The sequence below is a fragment of the Echinops telfairi genome, unplaced genomic scaffold (assembly GCF_000313985.2).
Source record: "Echinops telfairi isolate 266 unplaced genomic scaffold, ASM31398v2 ScPeMD7_7473;HRSCAF=8511, whole genome shotgun sequence".
In the NCBI taxonomy this organism is placed as follows: domain Eukaryota; kingdom Metazoa; phylum Chordata; class Mammalia; order Afrosoricida; family Tenrecidae; genus Echinops; species Echinops telfairi.
The window spans coordinates 12822888-12846523 of NW_022111377.1; the positions used below are offsets into that span (position 1 = coordinate 12822888).

General features: G+C 43.3%; 2 protein-coding genes and 1 long non-coding RNA gene across 8 annotated transcripts in view; 2 read left to right on the forward strand and 1 right to left on the reverse strand.

The window, feature by feature from the left end:
• The window catches only part of CACNB2 (calcium voltage-gated channel auxiliary subunit beta 2), a 277727-nt gene extending 268408 nt beyond the window's left edge, over positions 1-9319 (forward strand). For all 5 annotated transcript variants that reach the window (XM_045285602.1, XM_045285603.1, XM_045285601.1 and 2 more), the window contains exons 10-13: positions 1085-1236; positions 3574-3669; positions 6145-6330; positions 7480-9319. In XM_045285602.1, coding sequence (XP_045141537.1) covers positions 1085-1236; positions 3574-3669; positions 6145-6330; positions 7480-7965 — 920 coding nt within the window. In that variant the 3' untranslated portion in view covers positions 7966-9319. The remainder of the gene's footprint in view (positions 1-1084; positions 1237-3573; positions 3670-6144; positions 6331-7479) is intronic.
• Positions 9320-14231: 4912 nt separating this feature from the next.
• NSUN6 (NOP2/Sun RNA methyltransferase 6) overlaps positions 14232-23636 on the reverse strand; it is a 46242-nt gene continuing 36837 nt past the window's right edge. For both annotated transcript variants that reach the window (XM_004716013.2, XM_045285593.1), the window contains exons 9-11: positions 21568-21716; positions 17452-17577; positions 14232-14477 (exon numbers count right to left, since the gene is read on the reverse strand). In XM_004716013.2, coding sequence (XP_004716070.1) covers positions 14265-14477; positions 17452-17577; positions 21568-21716 — 488 coding nt within the window. In that variant the 3' untranslated portion in view covers positions 14232-14264. The remainder of the gene's footprint in view (positions 14478-17451; positions 17578-21567; positions 21717-23636) is intronic.
• LOC123521168 overlaps positions 14240-23636 on the forward strand; it is a 13863-nt gene continuing 4466 nt past the window's right edge. The window contains exons 1-2 of the long non-coding RNA XR_006679635.1: positions 14240-14494; positions 21533-21698. This is a non-coding gene — a long non-coding RNA (uncharacterized LOC123521168). The remainder of the gene's footprint in view (positions 14495-21532; positions 21699-23636) is intronic.

Below are 23636 nucleotides of genomic sequence, written 5' to 3' on the forward strand. Positions count from 1 at the left end.
GTGCCCATGATCAATCTTTAGGCCGGCAGCGTGCCCTGGTTTTCTCCCACCGAGCAGCTAGCTGGTGGGCTCTCACCTATGGCATTTTGGTTGGCAGAGGAGTGCTTTAACCTCTGTGATACCAGAGCTCCTCAGCATAGATCTAGACATGTTCATCGTCACAGAAAGTTTGGTCAGTGCTACATTAAGCCCTTTAAACAGATCGTGGAGAAGTGGTTGGCCTCGACCAGTAGTTCCCCACTGCCCAGTCCCGTGTTATCCTCACAGTGCTATGTTTAGGGCTATACATGCAGCCGCTGTGCCGGTCTCTCTTGTTGAGGGTCTTCTTTTGCTGCCCTCGCACTTTACCAAGCCTGACAGCCTTTCCCAGGGACTGGTCTTTCCTGATCACAGGTCCAAATGACGTGCAAAGAACTCTCGCCATTTTCGGCTCTAAGGAAGATTCTGACTGTACTCCCAAGACAGATTTACCTGTCCTTTGGACCATCCATGTTACTTTCACTTTCCTTCGCCAGGCCACCATCTGAGCACCTCCGTTCTTCACTGCCCGGCGTCCACAGGCGCATGAGGCCCTGGACAATCCCAGCTCGCGTTGTATTTTAACTTACTCGTAACAGATGTAGTCTCTTTCATCTTTAAATAACAGATTAGTGTGTGACACACAGATCAGCAGAGGCAAAGAAAAGAAAGCTGGGCACGGTTGCCGGAGGGTGGTGGTGGTGGTGGTAAAGTGGCCAGAAACGAATGAATGAAAAAGATCACTGACATTCACATTATCTAACATTTCAGTGGGAAGATCTCATAAAATTGTATGGCACCAAATGTAAGTCAGTAGAGAGCCACTTTTATGGAGTTATAGTAGAAACAAAATTTATAGCAGAGAGTAATTCCCCAGATGCTGAAGATGTCGTAGAGAAATACCTCGATTCAAAGGGTACCTTTTATCAACGCTCTTGTCTGTAAACATTCACATAATGGTTGACCTACCTATATCCTCTGGTTGTGGAAATAGTGTACAATGCCCTTTATCTTAATTAGGGCTAAAAATACTGTGAGAAATTGAACTCTATTTTAACTCTTACAGCCGAAGTTCAGAGTGAAATCGAAAGGATTTTTGAACTTGCAAGAACATTACAATTGGTCGTCCTTGATGCGGACACTATTAACCATCCAGCTCAACTTAGTAAAACCTCCTTGGCCCCTATTATAGTCTATGTGAAGATTTCTTCTCCTAAGGTAAGCAGAGTTGGTGCCATTTGCTCTGTAATCAAACTTTAGTAATGTACCCTATATATGTGTGTATAAGCCGAGGTCTTTCAGCACATTTTAAATGCAGTTTTTGTGGTAAAATTTGGTGCCTCGGCTGATATTCAGGTCAGCTTATTCTCGAGTATGTATAGTCTGGTTTATGTTTTGCTTTTCAAGTTTAGCAGGCCATGTCCCAATGATGTATGTAAAGAGTTGAGGGGACATGGGCCAGTCCAGAGTTTTCTTTTTGGTTCCAATTTGAGCTTTCTTTTTTAATAAATCACTTTTGGGGTGTCTCTTTCAGCTCTTATAACAATCTACAGATCAGTTGTATCAAAAGTAAAGAATTTTTAAGCTTAATACAGTCAGTGTGATTAGTAAATTCACGGCTAGGAAGAATGATTCTAAAAGTATGGGCCACAGATCCCTGGGGGTGCCCTCAGACATTTTCTGAGACTCCCTGAGGTCCGAACTGTTGATGTAATGATGCTAAGGTGTTTTTCACCTGTTTCACTGCCTGGAGGTTTGTATTGATGGTGCAGAAGCCACGGTGAGTAAATCGTTTGTTTTCTAAGCAGGAACTAAGGCCGTGTTACCAAGCAGGACTAGCAGTTACTGTCTTTACTACCATGAACTCTCTCAATTTTTTTAAAAGTCAGTTTTAAAAATAAAAAAATAAATAGAACACAGTTTTTTTTGATATCCTGATTAAAAGTTTGGAAAAAATTCTTAACTGTATTACACAAATATCTTTAATATTATAAGTAATGCAGTGGAGAGTGTGCTCCTCAAGTGTTTCTGTACATCCCAAGTAAGACAGCAGTCTCCAAAAGTGTGATTTGGGTTGTGAAATGAACTGGCCACTTATTGTTTTCCAGTGGAATATCATTTTAATTTGGAAGGACAATGGACAGGCTGTAGTTCTGCAGACTTGGATATCTGGCCGATGTATTATGAATAGAATGAGGGGAGCAGTGCAAGGAGAACCCCTAACAGGGCTTGTTGCCGACGAGAACATCCAAGCTTACGGGGAAAATGATCGATTTAGAAGATGTGAATCTGCTTCTGTAAGCTTGGCATCATTCAAGCAATTAGGGTGTTTTGTTACTATTGATATGAATGCCTGATGATATTAATGACTGTGATGATTGATTTAATATTGTATAAAATGGGAAGATTAAGTACTGAAAAACTTAGTGCATGATTCTTTCCCAAGCATCAACAAACAATATTATAAGTCATGTATGTGAAAAAAATTTTTTAAGATAAATTCATTCAAAGTTAAAGATAGACTGAGGAAATATACAACAGTAAAAAAAAAAAGCTCATCGATATGGTTACATTCTACAGGGACCTTGCCTTTCAGAAGTTAGCCTGTTGAGTTTTGATGTAGTAGTGAAGAGTCGCCACAATTATCTGAGAAGGTGGGGAAAACGCGCCATCCTTTCTCAATTAAATATCTGCACAAGGCTGGTTTTCTTCACATGTTTAAAACCAAACAACGTATGCAAACCAGACCGAAGGCAGGAGCAGATGGGAAATGTGTCTTCTACGAAGCCGCACATTGGATAACGATAAAAATTCAGCTGTGTTTCTAGAAATAAGTAAATATGCCAGCAGATAAAAGGCACCATTTATACTCATGTATAAGCTGAGTTTTTCAGCACATTTTTAATGCAGTTTTTGTGGTAAAATTAGGTGCCTCGGGAACCGATTACATGGAACTGTGTGTGACCTCCTCCCTGGGGGACAGACAACCAAAAAGTGGATGAAGGGAGATGTCGGACAGGGCAAGATATGACAAAATACCCATTTATAAACTATCAAGGGCTCATGCGGGAGGGGGGAGCGGGGAGGGAGGGGAAAAATGAGGACCTAATGTCGGGGGTTTAAGTGGAGAGAAAATGTTTTGAGAAACGATGTACAAATGCGCTTTACACAATTGATGTGTGTATGGATTGGGATAACAGTAGTATGAGCCCCTAATAAAATGTCAAAAAAAAAAAATTAGGTGCCTCGGCTGATATTTGGGTCGGCTTACACTCGAGTATGAACGGTAAATCGTAACTTTGTTGAGGTGTAGAGTGGCCCTGTGACAAAAACTTTGAGACAAGATATGGGGGAAAGCCCCATGTCAGTTCCTTTGGTAAAGCCCGCAGCTGAGATTGATGTTCATCTTGAGGGTGCACGCATCTCTTTGATCGCTCAGTTCATTGAAAGCTATCTGTGCTGTATGCACAAAGGACCACGGAGAAGGAGGGGATCACGGACGCTGGGGTTTTCCTGAGTGCAGCTCTCTCGGTTAAAAACGCCTATCTTTTACAGGTCTTACAAAGGTTAATAAAATCTCGAGGGAAATCTCAAGCAAAGCACCTCAATGTCCAGATGGTGGCAGCGGATAAACTGGCTCAGTGTCCTCCAGTAAGTGACCACTACCTAGTACCATAATCCAGGTGAAGCAATCACGGGCCTGGCCTTGTTTATATCTAAAACACACACACACACACACACACACACACATCAGTGCCTTACACATCTGTCACAAAAAGAATCCTGACCACATAACAGTGATATCATGAACTCCCCCAAAAGTGCAGTGATATGAACTCCCCAAAAGTGAACTGTTCCACCTGCCACCATGATCACATGTGTTTCAAGCACATGAGCAGTCCAGCTTGATATCATGGCTTACCAAAAATGAGAGGGCATGTTACACTGCCCCCTTTTGTTCATATCGATGATCACCTAGTGGCTTGGGTCCCTGGAGTTACTCGTGTAAACAGCCAGCACTAATCAACTACATGAACTGAGAGGTTGAAAGTTCAAACCCAGAGGCAGCTCAGAAGAAAGGTCTGGCAGCCTGCCCCGCAAGGCCAGCCTTGCAAACCGTATGCAGTGCAGTTTTCCTCTCCATCTCAAGGGGTTGCTGTGAGTCAGAAGTGACTCAGGGGTAACTAACAGGCTTGGAGTTATTTTTAGTTACGATCTTATATGAAATGAAATCATGGTTTAACAATTTTGTAAGATGGATCTGTTTGTGGTTTATTGTTCACATCCAATCTTAGGAAGCGCATTACCTACTTTGAATTAGGTTACTGATTTGAAGCTGTATAAAACCAAATGTCTACACAAGACCCCTAGACTCTGAATTCTTTATACATTCGTACATAGTCATCGGGATTTTGGATTGCTTAACCTATGTTAATATATTGATGGTACACACTTAAAAAGTGTTTTTGTGCTTGAAGGGACCGGTTTAATGAATTGGGTTGTAAACCACAAGGTAAGCAGCTTGAAACCCCAGCCACTGTGCAGGGAAGAAGAGGAGGCTTTCTGCTCCCATAAAGAGCTGCCGTTTTGGAAACTCACAGGGCAGTTCTACCCTGTCCTACAGGGTAACTCTGGTTGGAAGTGACCCAATGGCAGTGAGTTTGGGTTTGGGTTAGAAGGGACGATCGTGATGCTTGTACCAGGCTGAGTCGTCAGTGATTTCCGCCCCTTTTTATGCCTTCATCGTACGTCAAGGTGTCTAGTGGAACAGTAGTAGGTTAAGTGCAGTAGGTCAACTTTGGAAGTGCAAATCAACGAGCCATCGCCAGGGAAAAGATGAGACTGCACAACGTCTGCTCCCTGTGAAGATGTGCAATCTTGGAAACCTCAGGAAGAGATCTGCTCTGTCATCTGGGGTCACTGTGAGTCTGAATTGGCTCGATGACAGTCGGCACATCTTGCTTCATTCAGTTCCACAATTAACAGTCTCCAGGTCCAGAACAGCCCCGATGGTGTAGTGGTTACAAGTTCTGCTGTGGTTTGCAAGATCAGCAGTTCGATCCCACCCACCAGCTGCTCCTCGGGAGAAAGACGAGGCCTTTCTACTCCCATAAAGAGTCAGTCTTGGAAACTCACTGGGGCCGTTCTAATCTGTCGTATAGGGCCACTATGCCATGGACCTGATGCCAGAGTTTGTTTTTTAGATTTTCGTTGTTGTTGTTGTTGGTTGGTCCAGAATAGCGGCCCAGGGTGGTCCACATCGCCAACATGCTGGGCTGCAAAACATAAGGTTGACAGTTCTGGTGCATCCAGAGGCTTCTCTTGAGAAAAGCCTGGTGACTGCTTCCAAAAATTCAGCCATCGAAAACCTCCTCCACTCTGACATGACGTAAGCGGGAGGTGGAGTCACCTTGAAAGCGATTGGTGATGGCCAGAAGAGGCCTCTTTCTCAACTTCAGCCGTCAGACTTTTTGTCACGTTTCTTTTCCACCATAATATCAACTCCCGTTGTCAAGGTTGACAGTAAACCTTTCTGTCATATACCTGTCTCGCTACAAGGGCAGCTTCAAAAGGTTCATGGGAAGTGGGATTGAAAGAGAGTGGAGCTTTTCCACGAGACTTTTGAGAACCCTCTCCTACGGCTATGCCTGCTTCCTGTATAGTCGTTTGTACTGGGTCAATCCTGAGTGAGCTCCATGGTGACTTGAGATGGACAAACACTTAGACGCCAAGCTCACTGCCAGCCAGTTGACTCTGACCCATCAGGAGGAGCCTCTAGGACAGAATAGAACTGACCTGCTTTGGTATTCGATGGCTACAAGCGTTTATGGAAGCAGACAGCCTCATCTTCCCGCCAAGCGGTTAGGGGGTGCCAACTGCCGATTGTGTGATGAGCAGCCCAGGGGGCTCCCCAATACCCACAGCCACATAGGAGATGATTACACCAGGCAGAACGTCAGCCAGCGGAGGAGGAAGGAGGAGCACCTGTCAGACCAGATACGTCTCATGAATCTCTCCTTCTCTGCCTCCCTCCCACCTTTGGGGGATGGGGAGGCCAGGGAGAAACTCAGGCAGAACCGGGCTGCCTTGATGTCCGTGTGATGGCTGCCATGGTTGCCTCTGCAGGAATTGTTTGATGTCATCTTGGACGAGAACCAGCTTGAAGATGCCTGCGAACACCTTGCCGACTATCTGGAGGCCTACTGGAAAGCCACCCACCCTCCCAGCTGCAGCCTCCCCAACCCTCTCCTGAGCCGGACGTTAGCCACCTCCGCTCTGCCCGTCAGCCCTACCCTAGCCTCTAACTCACAGGTAAGCGGGAAGGAGGGTCATTTTTTTAGGCTGCCAGCAATTATACCACTGGGACCCGAGCCCAGAGGTGAGGCTTCACGTTAGCTCCACTCCGTGCCTGTTCCAGTCTGATAGCTCAGTCCCCCTTAGGACACGAAGCCATTCATAAAGGACACCATTTGCCTAGAATAAAAGATGACATGGCAGGAAAGGGTAGGAGATCCAAATCAGAGGAAACAGGTACCTCGGGGCTGAACTGGAGTGTTGACATGGGGAGGAACGTAGCCAGGGATGTCAAACAGCTGATCCACAAACTGGAACTGTCCCAGGGGAGACTAATTCCCATGGTCCGCTTTCACCTGAAACACAGTACCTTTTCTATTTTTTTTAAATTTTAAAGCCATTCCACCAACGTAAGCATACATTGTATACTTGGAGGGAGTGCTAGAAACAGAATACACTGAACGCATACAGACTTCAAAACTCACTCAGTGTTTTGTAAGACAGGCATAGGGCCATAGCAGCAGAGACACAGGCCACAGCGGAGACTCCAGAACCCAAATGCCTAAGTGACAAACCACCCTTCCACAGCAAATTCCTCGGAGCACCTTCCTACCTGCTCAGCCGCCTGGGGAATCATACTGGCATTGATCTCAAGGGGCTGTTGTGTCATTTAACTATTGAGTATTTGTATCATTGTTATCCTTTGGTTTCCCCCACCCACTCCTGAATCCCTATCTTCAGCCAAAGGCTTACTGGTTGTAAGTGGCCCCCCGTGTACGCAAGTGGAGGGAAAGGCGGTGGAAGGTCCTCAGGGCCCGACGTGGCGTCTGCGCCACAGAGAGGGTATGAAAGAAGATCCTCCCTCGTGTACTGAACAATGGCAGCAGTACAGACAGCAGCCACACGATCACTCTGTGTTCCCTTCTCGCAGTTACAAGTTTATACCCCATCCATTGTAATGGCGCATACACTTCACACAGGCCCATGGGCAGGACGTACCTGAGCTAGATGACATTTCAGTTCAGACCCTAAGAGGAACAGATGGGGGCCCTTCATCCCCTGTGAGTCCTCATCACATCAACTTGATGATGGCACGGGGCTTTGGGGAGTCACCGTGAAATGGCTTTGGTTTTGCTTGACCCCTGTGCCCTGTCCCTTCCCTGCTAGGGTTCTCAAGGTGAACGGAGGTCTGCGCCTGCCCGTTCCGCTTCCCAAGCTGAAGAAGAACCCTGCCTGGAGCCAGTCAAGAGATCGCAGCACCGCTCTTCCTCGCTGGCCCAACACCACAATCATCGCAGTGGGACCAGTCGAGGGCTCTCCAGGCAAGAGACGTTTGACTCGGAAACCCAGGAGAGTCGGGACTCCGCCTACGTGGAGCCGAAGGAAGATTATCCCCACGAGCATGCAGACCACTATGCCCCACACCGGGAGCATAACCATCGGGACGAGGCTCACGGGAGCAGTGACCACAGACACCGGGAGTACCGGCACCGGGCCAGGGACCCGGATCGCGAGCAGGACCACCACGAGGGCAACAAACAGAGGAGCCGCCACAAATCAAAGGATCGAGACTGTGACAGGGACGGAGAGGTCATATCCAAAAAGAGGAACGAGGCTGGGGAGTGGAGCAGGGAGGTTTACATCCGCCAGTGACTTTCACCCTCCTGTGTGGTTTGGTTTTGTTGGGAAGGCTTGTATAACAGCACCCGTCACACACTCTCCACCCCGGAAACAAAATCTTTGGGGGCCCACATTGCAATCACATGTGATCTGTATTGGATGTTTTGTGTTGCTGTTGCTTAAAGAGCAATAGCATGGAATAGAGTATTAATATGCTCCCCCCACCCCACCCCCTTCTTTTGAAAGTGCTCTGTAGATTAGCCTGGCACAACTGCAGGCTGGCCTCCTGAACAAAATCGGTTGCCATCCGGGGTGGCGCGGTGGTGGTGTGTTCCGAAGGGTAGCTGATGTGCCCAGCAAGCCCGAATCCGCACAGATCCTAAGTGGAATTCATTTCTCCGGAATTTAAATATGTCGGCCCCTGATTTGCATACCCATGCATTCATGGACCACTGTTTCCAGCTTGTACCTCTGGCTGACTAAATTTGGGGACAGATTCAGTCTTGCCTTACACAAAGGGGATCATAAAGTTAGAATCTATTTTCTATGTACTAGTACTGTGTACTGTATAGACAGTTTGTAAATGTTATTTCTGCAAACACCTTTATTATAATTATATATAATATATTATATATATATATATCAGTTTGATCACACGATTTTAGAGTCTTAATGCCAAGTCAACAGATTTGCTTTATGAATTACCAGGACTAGAAATGTCCACATTCAGGAAATTTGTAATACCATTGTGTAGGCACTTTGTCTCATTGTAGTAGGAAGTCTGTACATATTGTAAATATGTGTGATTGCTTGACTTGAAAAGGTTTGATTTCTGAATGTTCTGCCATCCTTGTGAATTCATCATTATGACCATAAATGATGGTAAATATAACCAACTCCAGACATTGTTCTAATCCATAGAGTTCACACTGATTGTGAGAAACACATTCTGAGGAGCAAGGGTCTGCTGTAGCTGCGGCACTGGAGTTTCGGAGCCAGCATTCTCGGCCTGCACACACGCACACATGTGTCTGTCTGGATGAGAGCTGAGAATCTGGATGCTGAGAACAAGAGGAGACTGGTGCTTCCGGTCTGTCCCGCTGGCTTTTTGTTTAATTGTACTACATGTGGCTTTAATGATCCATGGAGCAGTCAGGGACGGTGAGCAGGTTTGCTGCCAAAGGTCACTAGGAAAGCATTCATCTGCTGGCTCTTGTTTTCGCTCTCGAGAGTGAAAATACAGGCAACTTTACTGTGAGTGTTTCACTGGAAATGTACAATCTCTGTTTGTTAGAGTATCTGTTTTAGTAAGAAAAGTTTACATAGCTTGTGGAATTTATTTCGTGGGAAAATAAATTTTTATAACTTCTCCCACTTTATTTTCAAACCTTGCCTACTGTTCCTGTTGTTTATTTTCCAGTTACCCATCGCCCCTTCCTGCCCCCCAGCCCCATCCTCTCCAGTGATTTCATGGTCTGTCAAATTCCAGAAGTGCTTCTTGTAACTGAGGTTTCCGCTCTCCTGTGTCATCAGGGCCAGATGAAGTGACTTGAAGTGAACACAGGTTAAGACTGCTTCAGGGCTTCAAGCCAGCCGCTCATGGTCCTCACAGCGCAGTCAGTCAGACGTGGGTGTACTCGATGACAACAGTGAAAAGCACAGGGTGAAACCCTGGAATGGGAGCTTCAGAAGAGGAGTTGGGAGGTGAGCCCTTTCCTGGAGCCCAGTGCAGGAGACTGTATACTGGCCGGCACGTGGACGCGACACATTCAGAACAGCAGTCAGCTGGCGTGCTTGAGCTGGGTACCGCGGTTTGACTCTCAGGCCAGACATCTGGCTGCTGTGCAGTGCTTGCGCTGCCTGTGTTTTTTATGAGGGAGGTTTTAAGTTTCTTACAGGACATTGGCCTGTCATTTCTTCCGTGACAGTTATCCTTACAGTATTCCCATATTTTACCAGGTTGGTTCCACTGTTGCTTCAGTGGTCATGACTGACTGGGAAGAACCAATTCAAAGCCCTTGAATATGTATGTATGTATGTATATACACATATATACCTATATCACATACCGATTCTGAAGGGGAACTAAAAATACTATTTCCAATGCCCCAGTTATACTGCTTGCTATAAGAGACCCAGAATGTTATTAATCATCTTAATGCTAACAGTGCTGTATGCCTTTAACTGTGCATTTTGTCCAGTGATAACTGGATAGGGAAAACAGTATTAGGTATGCAAGTACCAAGCACTTGACATTTATTCTGGGAAAATGCATACTATAATTTACCTAACTTCAGATCTGTAGATTAACTTATTTAACAAACTAATCATTATTAATCTAATTTTTGTTTTACTTCCTTGGTTAGTCCAGGTCTTAACATTTTTGAGCCTTTTAAAATAAAACTGTTTTTCCAATTTAACCCATGCTCCCAGCCCCCAAAGAAGCTTGGAATGTTTTGTTTTGTTTTGTCTTAATGATTTGAGCACTTAAGTGTTTCCTCAGCTAATATATGAACATTGCCCTCATAATCATTTGCTCATTAACTACTATTTACATGAGTTTTTGTGGAACATAAAACCAGTCATGATATGTTCATGTTTGTAACAACGTTCTCACATAATTGGGAAACCAGACACCAATTAAATTGGATTTTATAAAATTCTGATTTCCAGAATTTCCAGTATAGTAAGATGCTGTTGATTAATTCAAAGAGCAATGTGGACTCCATCCTTTTTGTGTGTGCCTGGATTCTTAAGATTCCCATCCCACCTTATAGACCATTGAGTCCCAGAGTCGTCCTCAAAAATCTACGTCACAGGATTTGACATAAAAGCAACTCCATGTGAAAACTGTATTGCACCCATATGAGTAAACAGTGTACTAAACATGCCAATGAGGAATTCATTCCAAGAACAGTGGGATATTTACTGACTTATGTGAATATAAGATCATAGTCTTTTCTTTTTTTTTTTTTTTCTTCATAGTCTTTTCTACATAGCAAAGCTGAATTGTGATCTGCTCGACTGTGAAATCATGACTTTTATACTCAACCTAGAAACTGCTGGAAATGTACTTACTAGTTCCATGCTTCTGGTTTGGGGTTTGTCCTCGTGGCCAGTTTTCCCTGTGCCCCTGCTCTGCTGCTCACTGAAGTCACTGTGGCCCCCAAGGTGCTGCCAAGAGGAGGGCGTCTCAGTCACACTGTGCTTCGAGACAATGCCCCCTGCTCTGCCGCCCTGCTCAAGTCACTGTCGGCGGCACCGAACTGTTCATCGAACCTGCTTTTGACAGCGTGAACATGAAACAAATGAAGAGCTGCCTTCCGTTGGAGGCAGGTTTCATGGAGAATGTTAAATAATCAACACATTTCAAGATGGACCGTTGTCCTTAAGGCGATGCCAATCACTTGATTTTTTTAAAGTAATTTTCCCTTAAGTATGACTTTTTTTTTTTAACTTAAAAATAAAGAGCTAGCAACTCAGGGTAGGCAAAGGGTTTTTCAGGATGTCAGCGGTAGCAGAGGTCATCTTTCTCCCACCTTCATTCGGCCGGCACAGCCGTTCCTGACTCCGATTTTGAGCCGTGTTCTTTGAGTTGTAAGGGCAGGCCACCTTGAGTTCCTCGGCTCTTGGCTCAGCAAGGCAATGTTACGAGTCTTGGTTGCTCTCAGCTGAATACAACTTCGAGTCACATGGTTAAAGACACAGGTAACTAGACAACGAGGGGTCAAGTTTCACTTCTGCTAAATTTTAACTGTTTGCACTGCACTTTGCTATTTAAAATTCCAGATGGGGTTTTGTACTAAAATGCATTCACTTGAATTTAAGTGATTTTTTTTCATTTCATAGAAATATCTATGCTAACACAAAGCATATCTTAACTCTCTGAAAGCTCTCCTTTTCTTGTTTCTCTTAAATTGCTTGTATCCCTTCAGTAAGTATTTTATTTTTTAATTTGCTTTATTTATCTTTTTTAAAGAAAGCCATTGAAAGTTGTCTAAACTAAAGAAGAACCATGAACAACCATCTTTATTTGTCCTTTCTGTCTTCAACATGCAAGTGCTGCAAATTTAATGTCATGATTTATATTTAGATACTTGCTGGTATTAATAGAAAATGTACACCAGCACAAGTTGGCTATAAGGCTGGTTTCTTTATCATTTTGATCTCAGCTTATCAGCACATAAGGTTCTGCAGAGGGTGCAAGACCGAATTGTGTGTTTTGCTTAAAATGTACTGAAGATTGGAGGATGTGTGCCAAGTCCTTAAAACAGAAGCACCACAGGGGAACAGTGGTTCTCTCAGTCAGCCGCTATCTACTGGATATAAGGGAGGGATAAGTCATTTTCATCTTAAAGCACTTGACATACATGTTTCACTCCTTCTGTAGTGTCTTACCAACTAGGAAACAGTGACACGAAAAGAGAGGATGACTCCCATGTCTGGGGTGTGGACAGGCAAGGTCCTAGATAGTACCCGTCAAGGATGAGGGGAGAGGCAGGAGAGCAGATTTGAGCGCTGGGAGAAGTAGAAGGATGGACCTAAACCATCCTCGGGGAAATGTGTTCATAAATGCTTCTTCAAAGAGGCCAGCTAAAGCTCCTGATTCAAGAGCCCTTATGATCTTTATAGATACAATAAATAATTATGAGAACTCTCTAAAGGCAAACTATGTGAAAAAAAAAACACCTGGGAAACTTGGGCACTTTGAATAAAAGCTAAGCAAAACCGTTTGATGTATTTAACACCCCGGGCAAGTCTTTAAGCTATTGCTTGGAACGATATAAAAACCAAGCCCACTACCATAGAGTCTACTGTGACTCATAGCACCCCTACAGGACACGGACAAGGATCCCTAGAATTTCCAAGACTGTAAAGCTTTATGGGAACAATAAACCTCATCTTTTGCATTCGGAGCAGCCGGTGGCTTTGAACTGCAGACCTTGTGGTTAGCAGTCAATCAGTCAGTCACAAAAATAGCTGAATTCACTACTGCTCTTCTATATCCCACTCAAGAAATTCAATGACATAAGGAGTGAGTTTCTGCCCTGCACTCTCATCATTCAGTGAAGGTCATATGGGCATGTGACAGATTTAGCTATTGCAAAGATGCAGACCCGGAATCCTGTTGCAATTGGTTGATACTTAAATGAGAAACAATTAGAATGACAGAAAAGCTCTATGTAATTAATATTTTCTTTCAGAATTTTCTTAATTCTTTGGTTAAGGATATTTACTAGCTTCCATACCATTGGTCCTAGTGATAACTGAACAAAGTCAGGTGTCTCCTGGTGAAAATAAAGACCTTCAGGAACTGGGGTATCCTACGTGATTTCAGGAGCTCAGGGTTTTGCTTCAGAGAAGGTAACGTCACAAAAGAGGTGAATTCAACGGCCTGCGCTGTTCACAGATCTTATCTAAACGTGGGTTGAAGGAAGCCAGGTTAGGTCTGTAATCAATCAAATGGCAGGTGTCCACACTGGCCACTTCTGTGCTTTGGATGATATTGTTTTTGCCCGAGGTCAGATTTGATTTTGAAGTGGTCACTGTCTGGATCTATCCAGCCTCGTCATCATGGTGGGCATTTCTGAGGTGTGTTCTGTGACGCTGCGTATGTTCCGCAGGAGCACAAGGCCCACCTGCGTCCCAGACCAGTGCCCGGCTGCCTGGAGCTGACTTCCCTCTCGCCAACCGATGTCGACTCATTGTATCATCAGTGGTGCACGAGCTACGAAAAGGTACCCCACTTAGAACATTTCCACACTTGGTCAGTCTGAAAGTGAAGGAAATCCTCACTTTGTTCGTTTGACTTCTTAAAAAAAAACCATATTGACATAAGACTATCAATGAAAAAAGAAGTACAGACTTCATTTGAAGGAGCTTTGATCTGCCAGTTTACAGCCGTAAGAGTGGTTATTCCGGTGGTGATGAGCACAGAGTAAACATGACACTCACTGCTCCTGCCTCGGACTCTTAAGGAACCACTCCCTTCACGGTCGTCAGGAACAGCACTTCTTTTATAATAAATGTAAATATTGCCATTTATTCCTTTGTTAGATTCCTTCGTGTGTGCTTTAGACATCTACAGGCAGCTCCTTTTCTCTAAACCCATCAAGGAAAAAGTATTTTGAAGACATAAAATACAACCACCTACCTTCCTCTTCCTTACTTCCTCTATGTCTCTTGATCCCTTCTGAAACAGCTGGCTGTCTTCTGTTTCCTTGGCAACGGAGTCATCAGTCACTTGGCTTGACAACACACCGTGGTTTAACACACACACACACACACACACACACAGCGAATGTTGAGAAATTTAATTTCTGAGGACTCTTCTATGTGCTTTTGCATTTCACAAATTTTGCGATAAAAAAACCTATACAGTCCTTGTTCGCCAACCAGATGACGTCTTCTCTTCTGGTGTCTCCGAGAGAATGAATGTCAGTGTCCTGTAACGGCACAACAGATGGATCGAATCGCTGCAGCTGTTTCAATTGTGCAAATGATAGGCCCGCACCCATCATCCCTTCTCCTCCGATCTGCGGGTTCTGTGGAGAGAAAAAGGGTAAGTGTGGAGGGGCGTCCTGTAATTAGCAGTGAGCCTCTGTACAATTTAATGTAAATGAGAAATTGGAATGTGTCTAACTGTGTCTAACGTGTACCAGAAAATAGAAAAACGAGTACATTCTATCGTGTGTGTGTGTGTGTGTGTGTGTGTGTGTGTGTGTGTGTAGAGTGCCCATGCTATTTTTTTCAGGCAGTCATTTTTCGACTTTGTTCACTCAGTGAATGAGTATCTCTTATGTGATCTTTTATGTCACATTTGCTTGTCACGTCCCATGACACTACAAAAGGCCTGAGCTTCATACGTAGAAATCCATGAATTCAAATTGTGGCTCTGCCAAAATCCAGCTGTGTCACCATAAGTAGTAACTTTACCTAACTCTTGGTTCCCCGTCTCTAAAATACTGAGCCACAAGACTTAAATGAAGAATGTACTCCGATACTTGATATTAGTTAGTTAGCACTCAATTAAAACAGACATCATGATCACCGTAGCAACAGGTAAAATTCAGTTATGTCCACCAGATGCCTCCAAAACTCTGACAGAAGTGCCGTAGGCATCTTTCCCACTTAAATGCCTCTGTGATCCACACAAGCTAAATGGGAAGTCTGTCTTTTTAGTTTTTTGAAACGTCTGAGAGCAATAAATGCTAGAGAGGAACACATGGGTCACACAGCATCGGCTGGTGTAGGGGAAGAAGACTCACGAGGAACCCAGGGATGGATGCGGATAACGCCCTCCTGCAGAGGGCCCCTGATCCCAGCTAATTCACCATGGCAGACACTTGCATGTGGGTCGGGCTAGTTTGTCCAGGCATATACTTAAGAAAACACACTTGTAGTAGCCCCATGGAAAAAGAGACTTTCTACGCGTAAGCATACGACATTCAGTGAGAGAAAGAAGGGAAGGAAACACATATATGTATTTAATATGTATGCAGATGTATGTATATAAATGAGGAGACTTTAAAAAGTTCAATGCAAAACAAGATTTAAAACAACTAACATTTTCCATGAATATTTTGAAGTGCTCTCATGCACTTCACAGGTAAAATTCTAAGTGAAGTCTGAAGTCTTCCCTCCATCCACGTATATTCTTTTATACCCTCTTTCTCTGGGTCATAGAAACCATCTGAGATGGCTTTTTATTTATACATTCCAACTATAAACTAGAATTCTGTACAAGAAAATACTAATGTTCAATATTCAATGTAATTTCAACTTAACCTCAAACCTCAAATATAGAACCTTATATGTCATTTTAAAAAACCACACTGGAAAGTTAGACAGTTCTAAGTAGCATCAATCTGTTTAAAGATTACACATCCTAGAAACAAATCGTAAGAAAGCAATCATCCTGCACTTTTCCCCTATGGCTGGTCTTTTATATCCCATAGTTATTAAAGCCTGCTCGGGCTTTGAGGTGACAGGAAGGAAAAAGGGTCAACATTCTATATATTAGAAAAATATCGAACTGGGAGGAGGGAAAGAAAACTTTTAAAAACAAAGTTCTGAGTACTGTGAACAATAGCTACGAGTGGAATAAACATGTAACAAAAATCCACCTAGTTTCCATGGCTTGTTGACAGACTCGTAGATCCATCACAAGACCGTGTTGGTCAGAAAGTGCGGATTCTCTGTGAGCAGTCTCTCTCAAAACTCACTGCCATGTAGTGTCCTTCTAGGACAGAGGAGAACTGGCCCTGCAGGTTTCTATGGGAGTAGAAAACCTCAGCTTTCTCCCTCAGAGAAGCTGGTGGTTTTGAACTGCTGACTCTGCAGTGAGCAGCCAAACCCCTAACACCAACAATGCTCCTATGAACAGTCTAAATGGTTCCTGTTAAAGAAATATGTTTCTGTAGTATTTGTTTCCAAAATTTTGCTTGACGTATTTCTTTACGCCACACTCTGTTTACTACCATGCTGAAGTTTCCGTGATGTATCAGATGAAATAGAGACGAAATGAAACATGTGTTGTCATGATCTGCACCTATGGTACAAACACCATATCCTTTTCCTGAAACATCCTAAGCAAGGTTTGTGCTGCCCCAGATGATAGTCCATGTGCAGCTGGGATTTGCTTTTGTATTTATTACTTTGTTGCTCAGTTAAACATGTCTTCCTGTGTGATAGAGGCCCCGCTTGCATTTGTGTTAGACTTGTAGCTTTCAATGGAGCCCGTCCTTTAACGCAGTGGTTCTCACCCTGTGTGTTGCGACCCCTTTGGGGGTTGAACGACCCTTTCACAGGGGTCGCCCGATTCATAACAGTAGCAAAATGACAGTGATGAAGTAGCAACACAAAAAATTTTATGGTTGGGTGGGAGGCACCACAACATGAGAAACTGTATGAAAGGGTCGAGGCATTAAGAAGGTTGAAAACCACTGCTTTAACGGCCTGGTTAATCCTGTTTTTGAGGATCCTGATGAGGGTGGTGTGTGAAAAGTCTAAATTACAAGCAGTAGCATCTACTGATTTTCCACCTTCTAGTTTAGTAACACTCTGCCGCACTTCCAAATCAGTACTCTCCTTTGCCTCTTGCTGTTGCTGCATTTGAGAACCATGATGCACTCTGCAGTAATCTTTTTGAAAGAAAACTAAATAGAGAAATCGTACTCCAGAGCTATGCTACTGATGAGACTGGATGTTGCTGCCTATGAGTGGAAGTGTACACAATCATTAGAGAGTACAACACTGTACACGCACTAGCTGTCAATTGAAACTATCAAGACAAAGGTGTTGTGGGTTATTTAAGCATCGTACCATCATACACCTGTCACTGCAATTGCTTCTCATAGAAGAGACGTGAGATACAGGCTGCACATGGGAAGTTGTGGCGTTCACTATGCCACCTCCTCTGATTGGGATTTCTGAGCCTTACGGGACCATGGATATATGTCTGTGGTCTGAGATTCCTCAGGTGGATACGAAATAAGTAGTTCATGACTGTCCTCTTACCTGAGGCTGAAGCTGAAGGCAAGGGAATGTTCTGAGGGCCCAGGCAACTTGCTCCTCGTTTTCTGCCAGTGTTATGGTGCATGTGCTGTACACCAGCACGCCCCCTGGCTTCAGCAGCTGAACTGCCTACAGAAACATGCGTACATTAGACACACATCCCGCAAGTCTAAAGAGACCTTCGGAGAGATTTCCTAGCACCCTATCTGATAGAGTTCAAGCGTTAGGGATAAAAGAACAAATTTTCCACAACAAGGATTCTCTAATTAGAGTACATAATCCTGCAGATTTAACGTATTTCATTACCTTGGAACTGGTAAGTAAGTCCACAAAGACCAAGACATTCCTAAATATCATCATCCAGTTTCAGGGTTTTAGACACTATTTCTACGTTGACAATTCACAAAGATTCACTTTTACACTAGAATTATTTTGTGAACTGCAGACTCCTATCTGCAGTAGCCCTTCCAACATTTCTACTGACTACCAAAAAGGCATTTCAAATTTGACGTGTCAACACTAAGCTCCTATCTTCCCTCCCAAGCCTACGGGACCAGCAGTCTCCCTACCCGTCCAGCTATGCAGGACCCAAGTCCTGGTGGTTATCCCTATTGCCCATTTTTCAAATATTTTATTAACAGAAAACTCTACTGGCTCTACCTTCAAAATATACACAGAAGTTGGCTTCTTTTCACTATTTCCACTGGTAGCACTCTAGTCCAAACCTCAATGATGATATCTGGATTGCCAAGCAGACTCCTACTTCATCTCTCCACTCTGAAAATGTACTCTCAGTATAGCAGGGAGAATAGCCCTGTGGAAACGTGTCACCGCTCAGCCCCAAGCCCTACCCATTTCCACCCTCCATGATCTCTAGGGTCAAAGCTGATGTCTTGGCAGTGGCTTAAGGCCCTACACCGACCAGAGCTCTCTGCTCCGTCTTGACCTCATCTCTTACACTTCTGATCCTTGCTCACGTTGTCTCCGCGACAGCAGCCTAGTGCTGCTCCTGGCAATGCGAGGAACACACACGCCTATCTTAGGAGCTTAGCTCAAAAAGCTCTTCACGGCCTGCATGCCTGGCTCCTTTGTAATCTGATTTTCATTTTATTTGGGTCTCTCCTTTTCCATGATGCTCTCCCTAACTACCCTATATGAAGCTGCAATTGTTTGAAGCCAGCACTGCTAGCCACCTGCCTCTCTCCGGCCCGCGGCATTGTTACCGGATCGCAGACTGTTTGTTTTCCTCCCCAGTGAGAATAGAAACTCTCAGTAAAGAAGGCAGAGTTGGTCTGTATTGTTTCTTCGCTACTCTATGGTCAGCCCATAGAATATGTGGTAGGTGCTCAATGAATATTTGTCAGTTAAGTTCAGGAAACTAGGTGTTATTCAAAAATGAACTGGTCCCCAATAACAACCGTTGGTTTTTTCAAATTCCCCAATGTTACCCTTTAAATTTTTTGAATGAAAATCTTTTGGGAAAATATAAATCTACTTTCTTAACCAGCATATGCTGATCAAAACTTTGATTTGGGTAGTATATGCCAGCTACTATGCCGGACACTTTCACATGGGGTTTTCTCTAAATCCTGTCACAGCCATTAGGTTATCCCCACTGGGATGCCCCTTACCAACCAGTTATGTCCTCGCTTCTTACATCCAGACCCTTCTCTCCTTAAAGTCACTGCTGAGGCAGTAGGAAGCTGTTCCACTCCCACTGCCCACAGGACGCGTGCGCTGACGGTGCCCTGGAAAAATGCCCTCTGGGGCAAGCAGAGCCCTGTCTCCTGCAGCCTTTCATGATAAGGCCCATGATGAACTTTGTACTTGGAGCTGCATGCTCCAGCATCTAACCATGGGTTCGGGGAGAGAAGGGAATGTGTTTCCGCTGATGCTCCACGGTTGGAGAGGGGATCATGAACCCACCCACGAGCTTCCTGTTCCTTTTCCATCTTCATATGTATGCTAGCACATGAGACCCTCTGGTTACAGGTGATCAACCCCATCTCTCCAAGACCAGCCCAAGAAGAAACCTTACCCTGGTCCTTTCTGTCCTCATCACTGCTAAGTAATCAAAGCTGCTGACCTCACCATTCGGGAATGCCAATTATCTGCTCAGGACCCACAGCCCTGCCCTGCATGAGCTCCCTTTCTTCCTCAAGTCAAGACAGGTCTGATTCTGAGGTCTGTGTTTTCGGTCACTTTCCGGTCTGTGCTAAACGCTCTCTGTCACACGCTGAGAGCAGTAGAGTCGGCTTGCTTGGATCCACAATCAAGGCTCATGGAAGCAGCAGTCAAGAGAGCACATGATGCCTTTCCTGAGATTAGGTCACCCTGCCCCACAAGACGTCTTTAGAGTAGTGAGTGCAAGGCCAGGATGTCACATACTTTGTACATATTGTCAGGAGAAGGCAATCCTCGGAGAAGGACATCATGCTTGCTTAAGTGGAGGGGCAGCGAAAAAGGGGCAGGCCCTCCGGGAGATGGAGGGACACAGTGGCTGCAACAACGGCAGAAGGGCACAGGGCGAGGCCATGCTGCCTTCTGTGGTCAGACCCCACTGATTGACACCTCACAACAACCCTACCAGCTCTCTGAAATTCTCTTTCCGCTATGATCTGAAAAGAACAAAAAGCATTGTTGTGTCTTTAAACAATGCCCTAATCTACCCACAAACCAAAATGATTCCAGCGATAATTTAAACTATTTTATAGTCACTAATTTAATTTCCAAAAGGGATTCTTGGAAGATTGTGTATAACAAGGAAGAGATGAGCCAGTCAGGGTGCAGGGTAGCACCGATGAAACATACAACTTTCCTCTAGTTCTTTAATGCTTCCTACTCCCCACCACTATCATGATCCCAAGTCTACCTTACAAATCTGGCTAGACCAGAGGATGTACACTGGTACAGATCAAAGCCGGAACCACAGGGAATACAGGACAGATAAGCCCCTCAGGACCAATAACGAGAATAGAGATACCAGGAGGGTTGGGGGAGAAAGGGAAACCGATCACAATGATCTACATATAACCCCCTCCCAGGGGGATGGACAACAGAAAAGTGGGTGAAGGGAGATGTCAGACAGCATAAAACAAGAAAAAATAATAATAATTTATAAATTACCAAGGGTTTGGGAGGGAGGGGAAAAAATAGGAGGAGCTGAGACCAAGGACTCAAGTAGAAAGCAAATGTTTTGAGAATGATAGCAACAAATGTACAGATGTGCTTGACACAATGGATGTATGTATGGATTGTGATAAGAGTTGTATGAACCCCCAATAAAATGATTTTAAAAAAAACAAACAAGTTCAAAACAAAAAAAATTATAGAATATCGCTCAGGAATAGACTTGGTGGGCAGCTTGAATGGTTATGAAAATTACATGTTATTTGTTCATTTCCCAAAAACTGACTTTCAAGATTACTCAGTAATAAATGAACTTTTGTCTTAAAAAAAAAAAGATAATGGTAATCCACTACCTGTACAATCATTTTATAGAAAAGGAGACACCAGGAAGCAGTAACTTCTAGCAGAAGCAAAAATGTATCTGACAACTGTAGAGACCGAACAATGATAGTATACTCAATCTTGTTAAAGCTTATGTATTTACAATTAGAGAACTGAGAGGAAATAATGAAGTCATCTTTGATCAAATGCTATTCATCCACTGTCTCATCTTTCCAAGACTAAGAGAAATCTTCAAATGGTCTGGGTTTCCTGACACAGTTAAATGTTTGTTTTTATTTGCCTCTCTTGGTCTCCTTCCAATTGTTACCTGAGATGACCCAGGAAGAAATACAATTAGCCCTATTTTTAAAAAATGTAATATTATAGCCAGTGCTTTGCATGAGTTAGTAACTATTTGTTGACAAATTGTGTGTGTTTAATAAAGTAAAGTACTTGGGAATCCCTAATTAATTTTTAATATCAATCAATCAATAAATTTTTAATGTCAAAAAAATCACAGTGAAGATATTAGCATAGTACTGGTATATGTTAAAGGGGCAGTCAACATTATAGGAATGCTACCTGTATTTAAAGCCATGTCCTCTCTGTCTTTTAAACTATTAAACTGGAGAAGGTCAACGTTCTTGAGCAGCAAAGATCATCACGTACCGCAGAAAAGAGTTTTCGCTGTAATGGCTGGTATGATGTCACCTCCTTCAAAGTCCAGGTACAAGCCATGTTGGGTCTCTGGCCCAGTCCACTGCAGGGTGCATCAAGAAGAATTCGGTCAAAAGATTCTGGTAAGAATGGAGGTTTCCCTATAATGAAAATGAAAAATGAATTTGCTATCTGCCCTTGTGATCAGTAAAATAACTCTTGAGAAAAATAACTCTTGAGAGAGAAGCAATGAACAGGAAATATTAAGTCACAATTTGGAGCTGAATGCACAGAAAGACAATTTCTACCTTTATTAAGAGTATGGTTAAGCTAGTTCTAACTAAATGTTTATTGTAGTATAGTATAAATATTAAAAATTAAGTTATGATAATTTGGGAATGTTTTAGGTGATTTAGTGTAAAGTAAGACCTAATCAAATGAGACCTTTTATCCCCAGACTTCAGAAGTCATGATTCATCAGAGTTATTATCTGGAATGAATTCACCAGATAACACAGGGCAGAAAAGAACAAACAAAGATACACAGAAAAGGCCACGGGGTTCCTAAAGCTAAATATAAGAATTAAACTAATAAAACTCTTAGTAAGAAGATATAGGGTGATAACCTCATTACATTGGATTAGCCAACAGTTGCCTAGCAACTAAAAAAAAGGCAACAAAAGCACAAACCATAGAAAGCTTATATACTGAATTTTATCAAAATTAAAACCTTTTATGTTTCAAAAGACAAGAAAGGGACTGAATACCCCCACAGAATGGGAGACAGCCCACAAAGGAAGAAGCCCTTGTGGTCTAGTGGTTACATATGGGGCTGCGATCCACATGGTAGGCAACTCAAAACCAGCAGGAGCATCGTGGGAGAAAGACTGGGCTTTCTACTCTGATAAACAGTTACAGTCTCGGAATTCCACAGGGAGTCGCTAGAGTTAGCACTGTCTCCATGGCAGTGAGTCCACAAAATAAAGGATCCCTGGTAGCGCGGTTAGGTAAGCACTAGAGTGCTAAGTACAAGGTCACTGGTTCAAATGGATCAGCAACTCTACCAGGAAGATGAAGCTGGCTGTTCCTGTCAAGGTTGACAGCCTCAGAAACCCGCTAGAGGGTCACTCAGAGTTGGGATGGACCCAATGTCAGTGGGTTACGTCTGATAAGGAGCTTGTATTTAGAAGATAGTAAGAGCCCTTAAAATTCAATACTGAAAGACAAATCACCGAATTAGAAGTGGGAATATCCAACAAGATAGTTAATAATAAAAAAAAGAAGTGACAAGTGATTTAAAAAAATAAAGTTGTAGTAGTAAAACCCTCATAAGCTGCTGGTGAGAATGTAAAATGATACAGTTGTATTTTGTACCAGTTTTGCAGTTCTTCCAAAGCTTAAAAAATAGACTTACCTTCTGACCCAGCAAGTCTGCTCCAAGTACCCCAAAGAAATAAAAACAGAATAGTCCACACAAAAAAGCACACACAGATGCCCCATATCAGCACATTCCTAACGGCCAAAACATACAAACACATCAAATGTCCATTGGATGGTGACTCAGAAAACAAAAGGTGGTACATTCACACACTAAAGTAATATTTAACCATAAAAAGTAATTAAGTACTGAGACATGCTAAAACCCAGATGGCCCTGAAAGCATTACAGTGCAGTAACAAAACTGATCAAAAAGGTCCACACTTTGCTTCTGCTCATATAAAAGTATGATCCCATTGATCTACAATATGCAGAAAAATCTCGAGATACAAAGCAGAGCAGTGGTGGTCTATAGCTGGAGGGTCTGAGGCTTGTTTTCAGGGTGATGGATGTTCTAAACTCTGTTGTTACAACTACATTTCTGTGAATATGTTAAAAACCATTCAATGAGTCAATTGTATGGTATGTAAAGACAAAAAAGATTAGGATTTTATTAAAGTTGGTGCTGCAATGTTCATTTAAAAACAATCTTTATATTCATTATAGAGAATGATAAAATATCCTCCTTTTAAACAAGTGATACAATTTGGAGCCCTGGTGGTGCAGTGGTTACACTTTGGGCTGCTAACCACTAGGTCAGCAGTT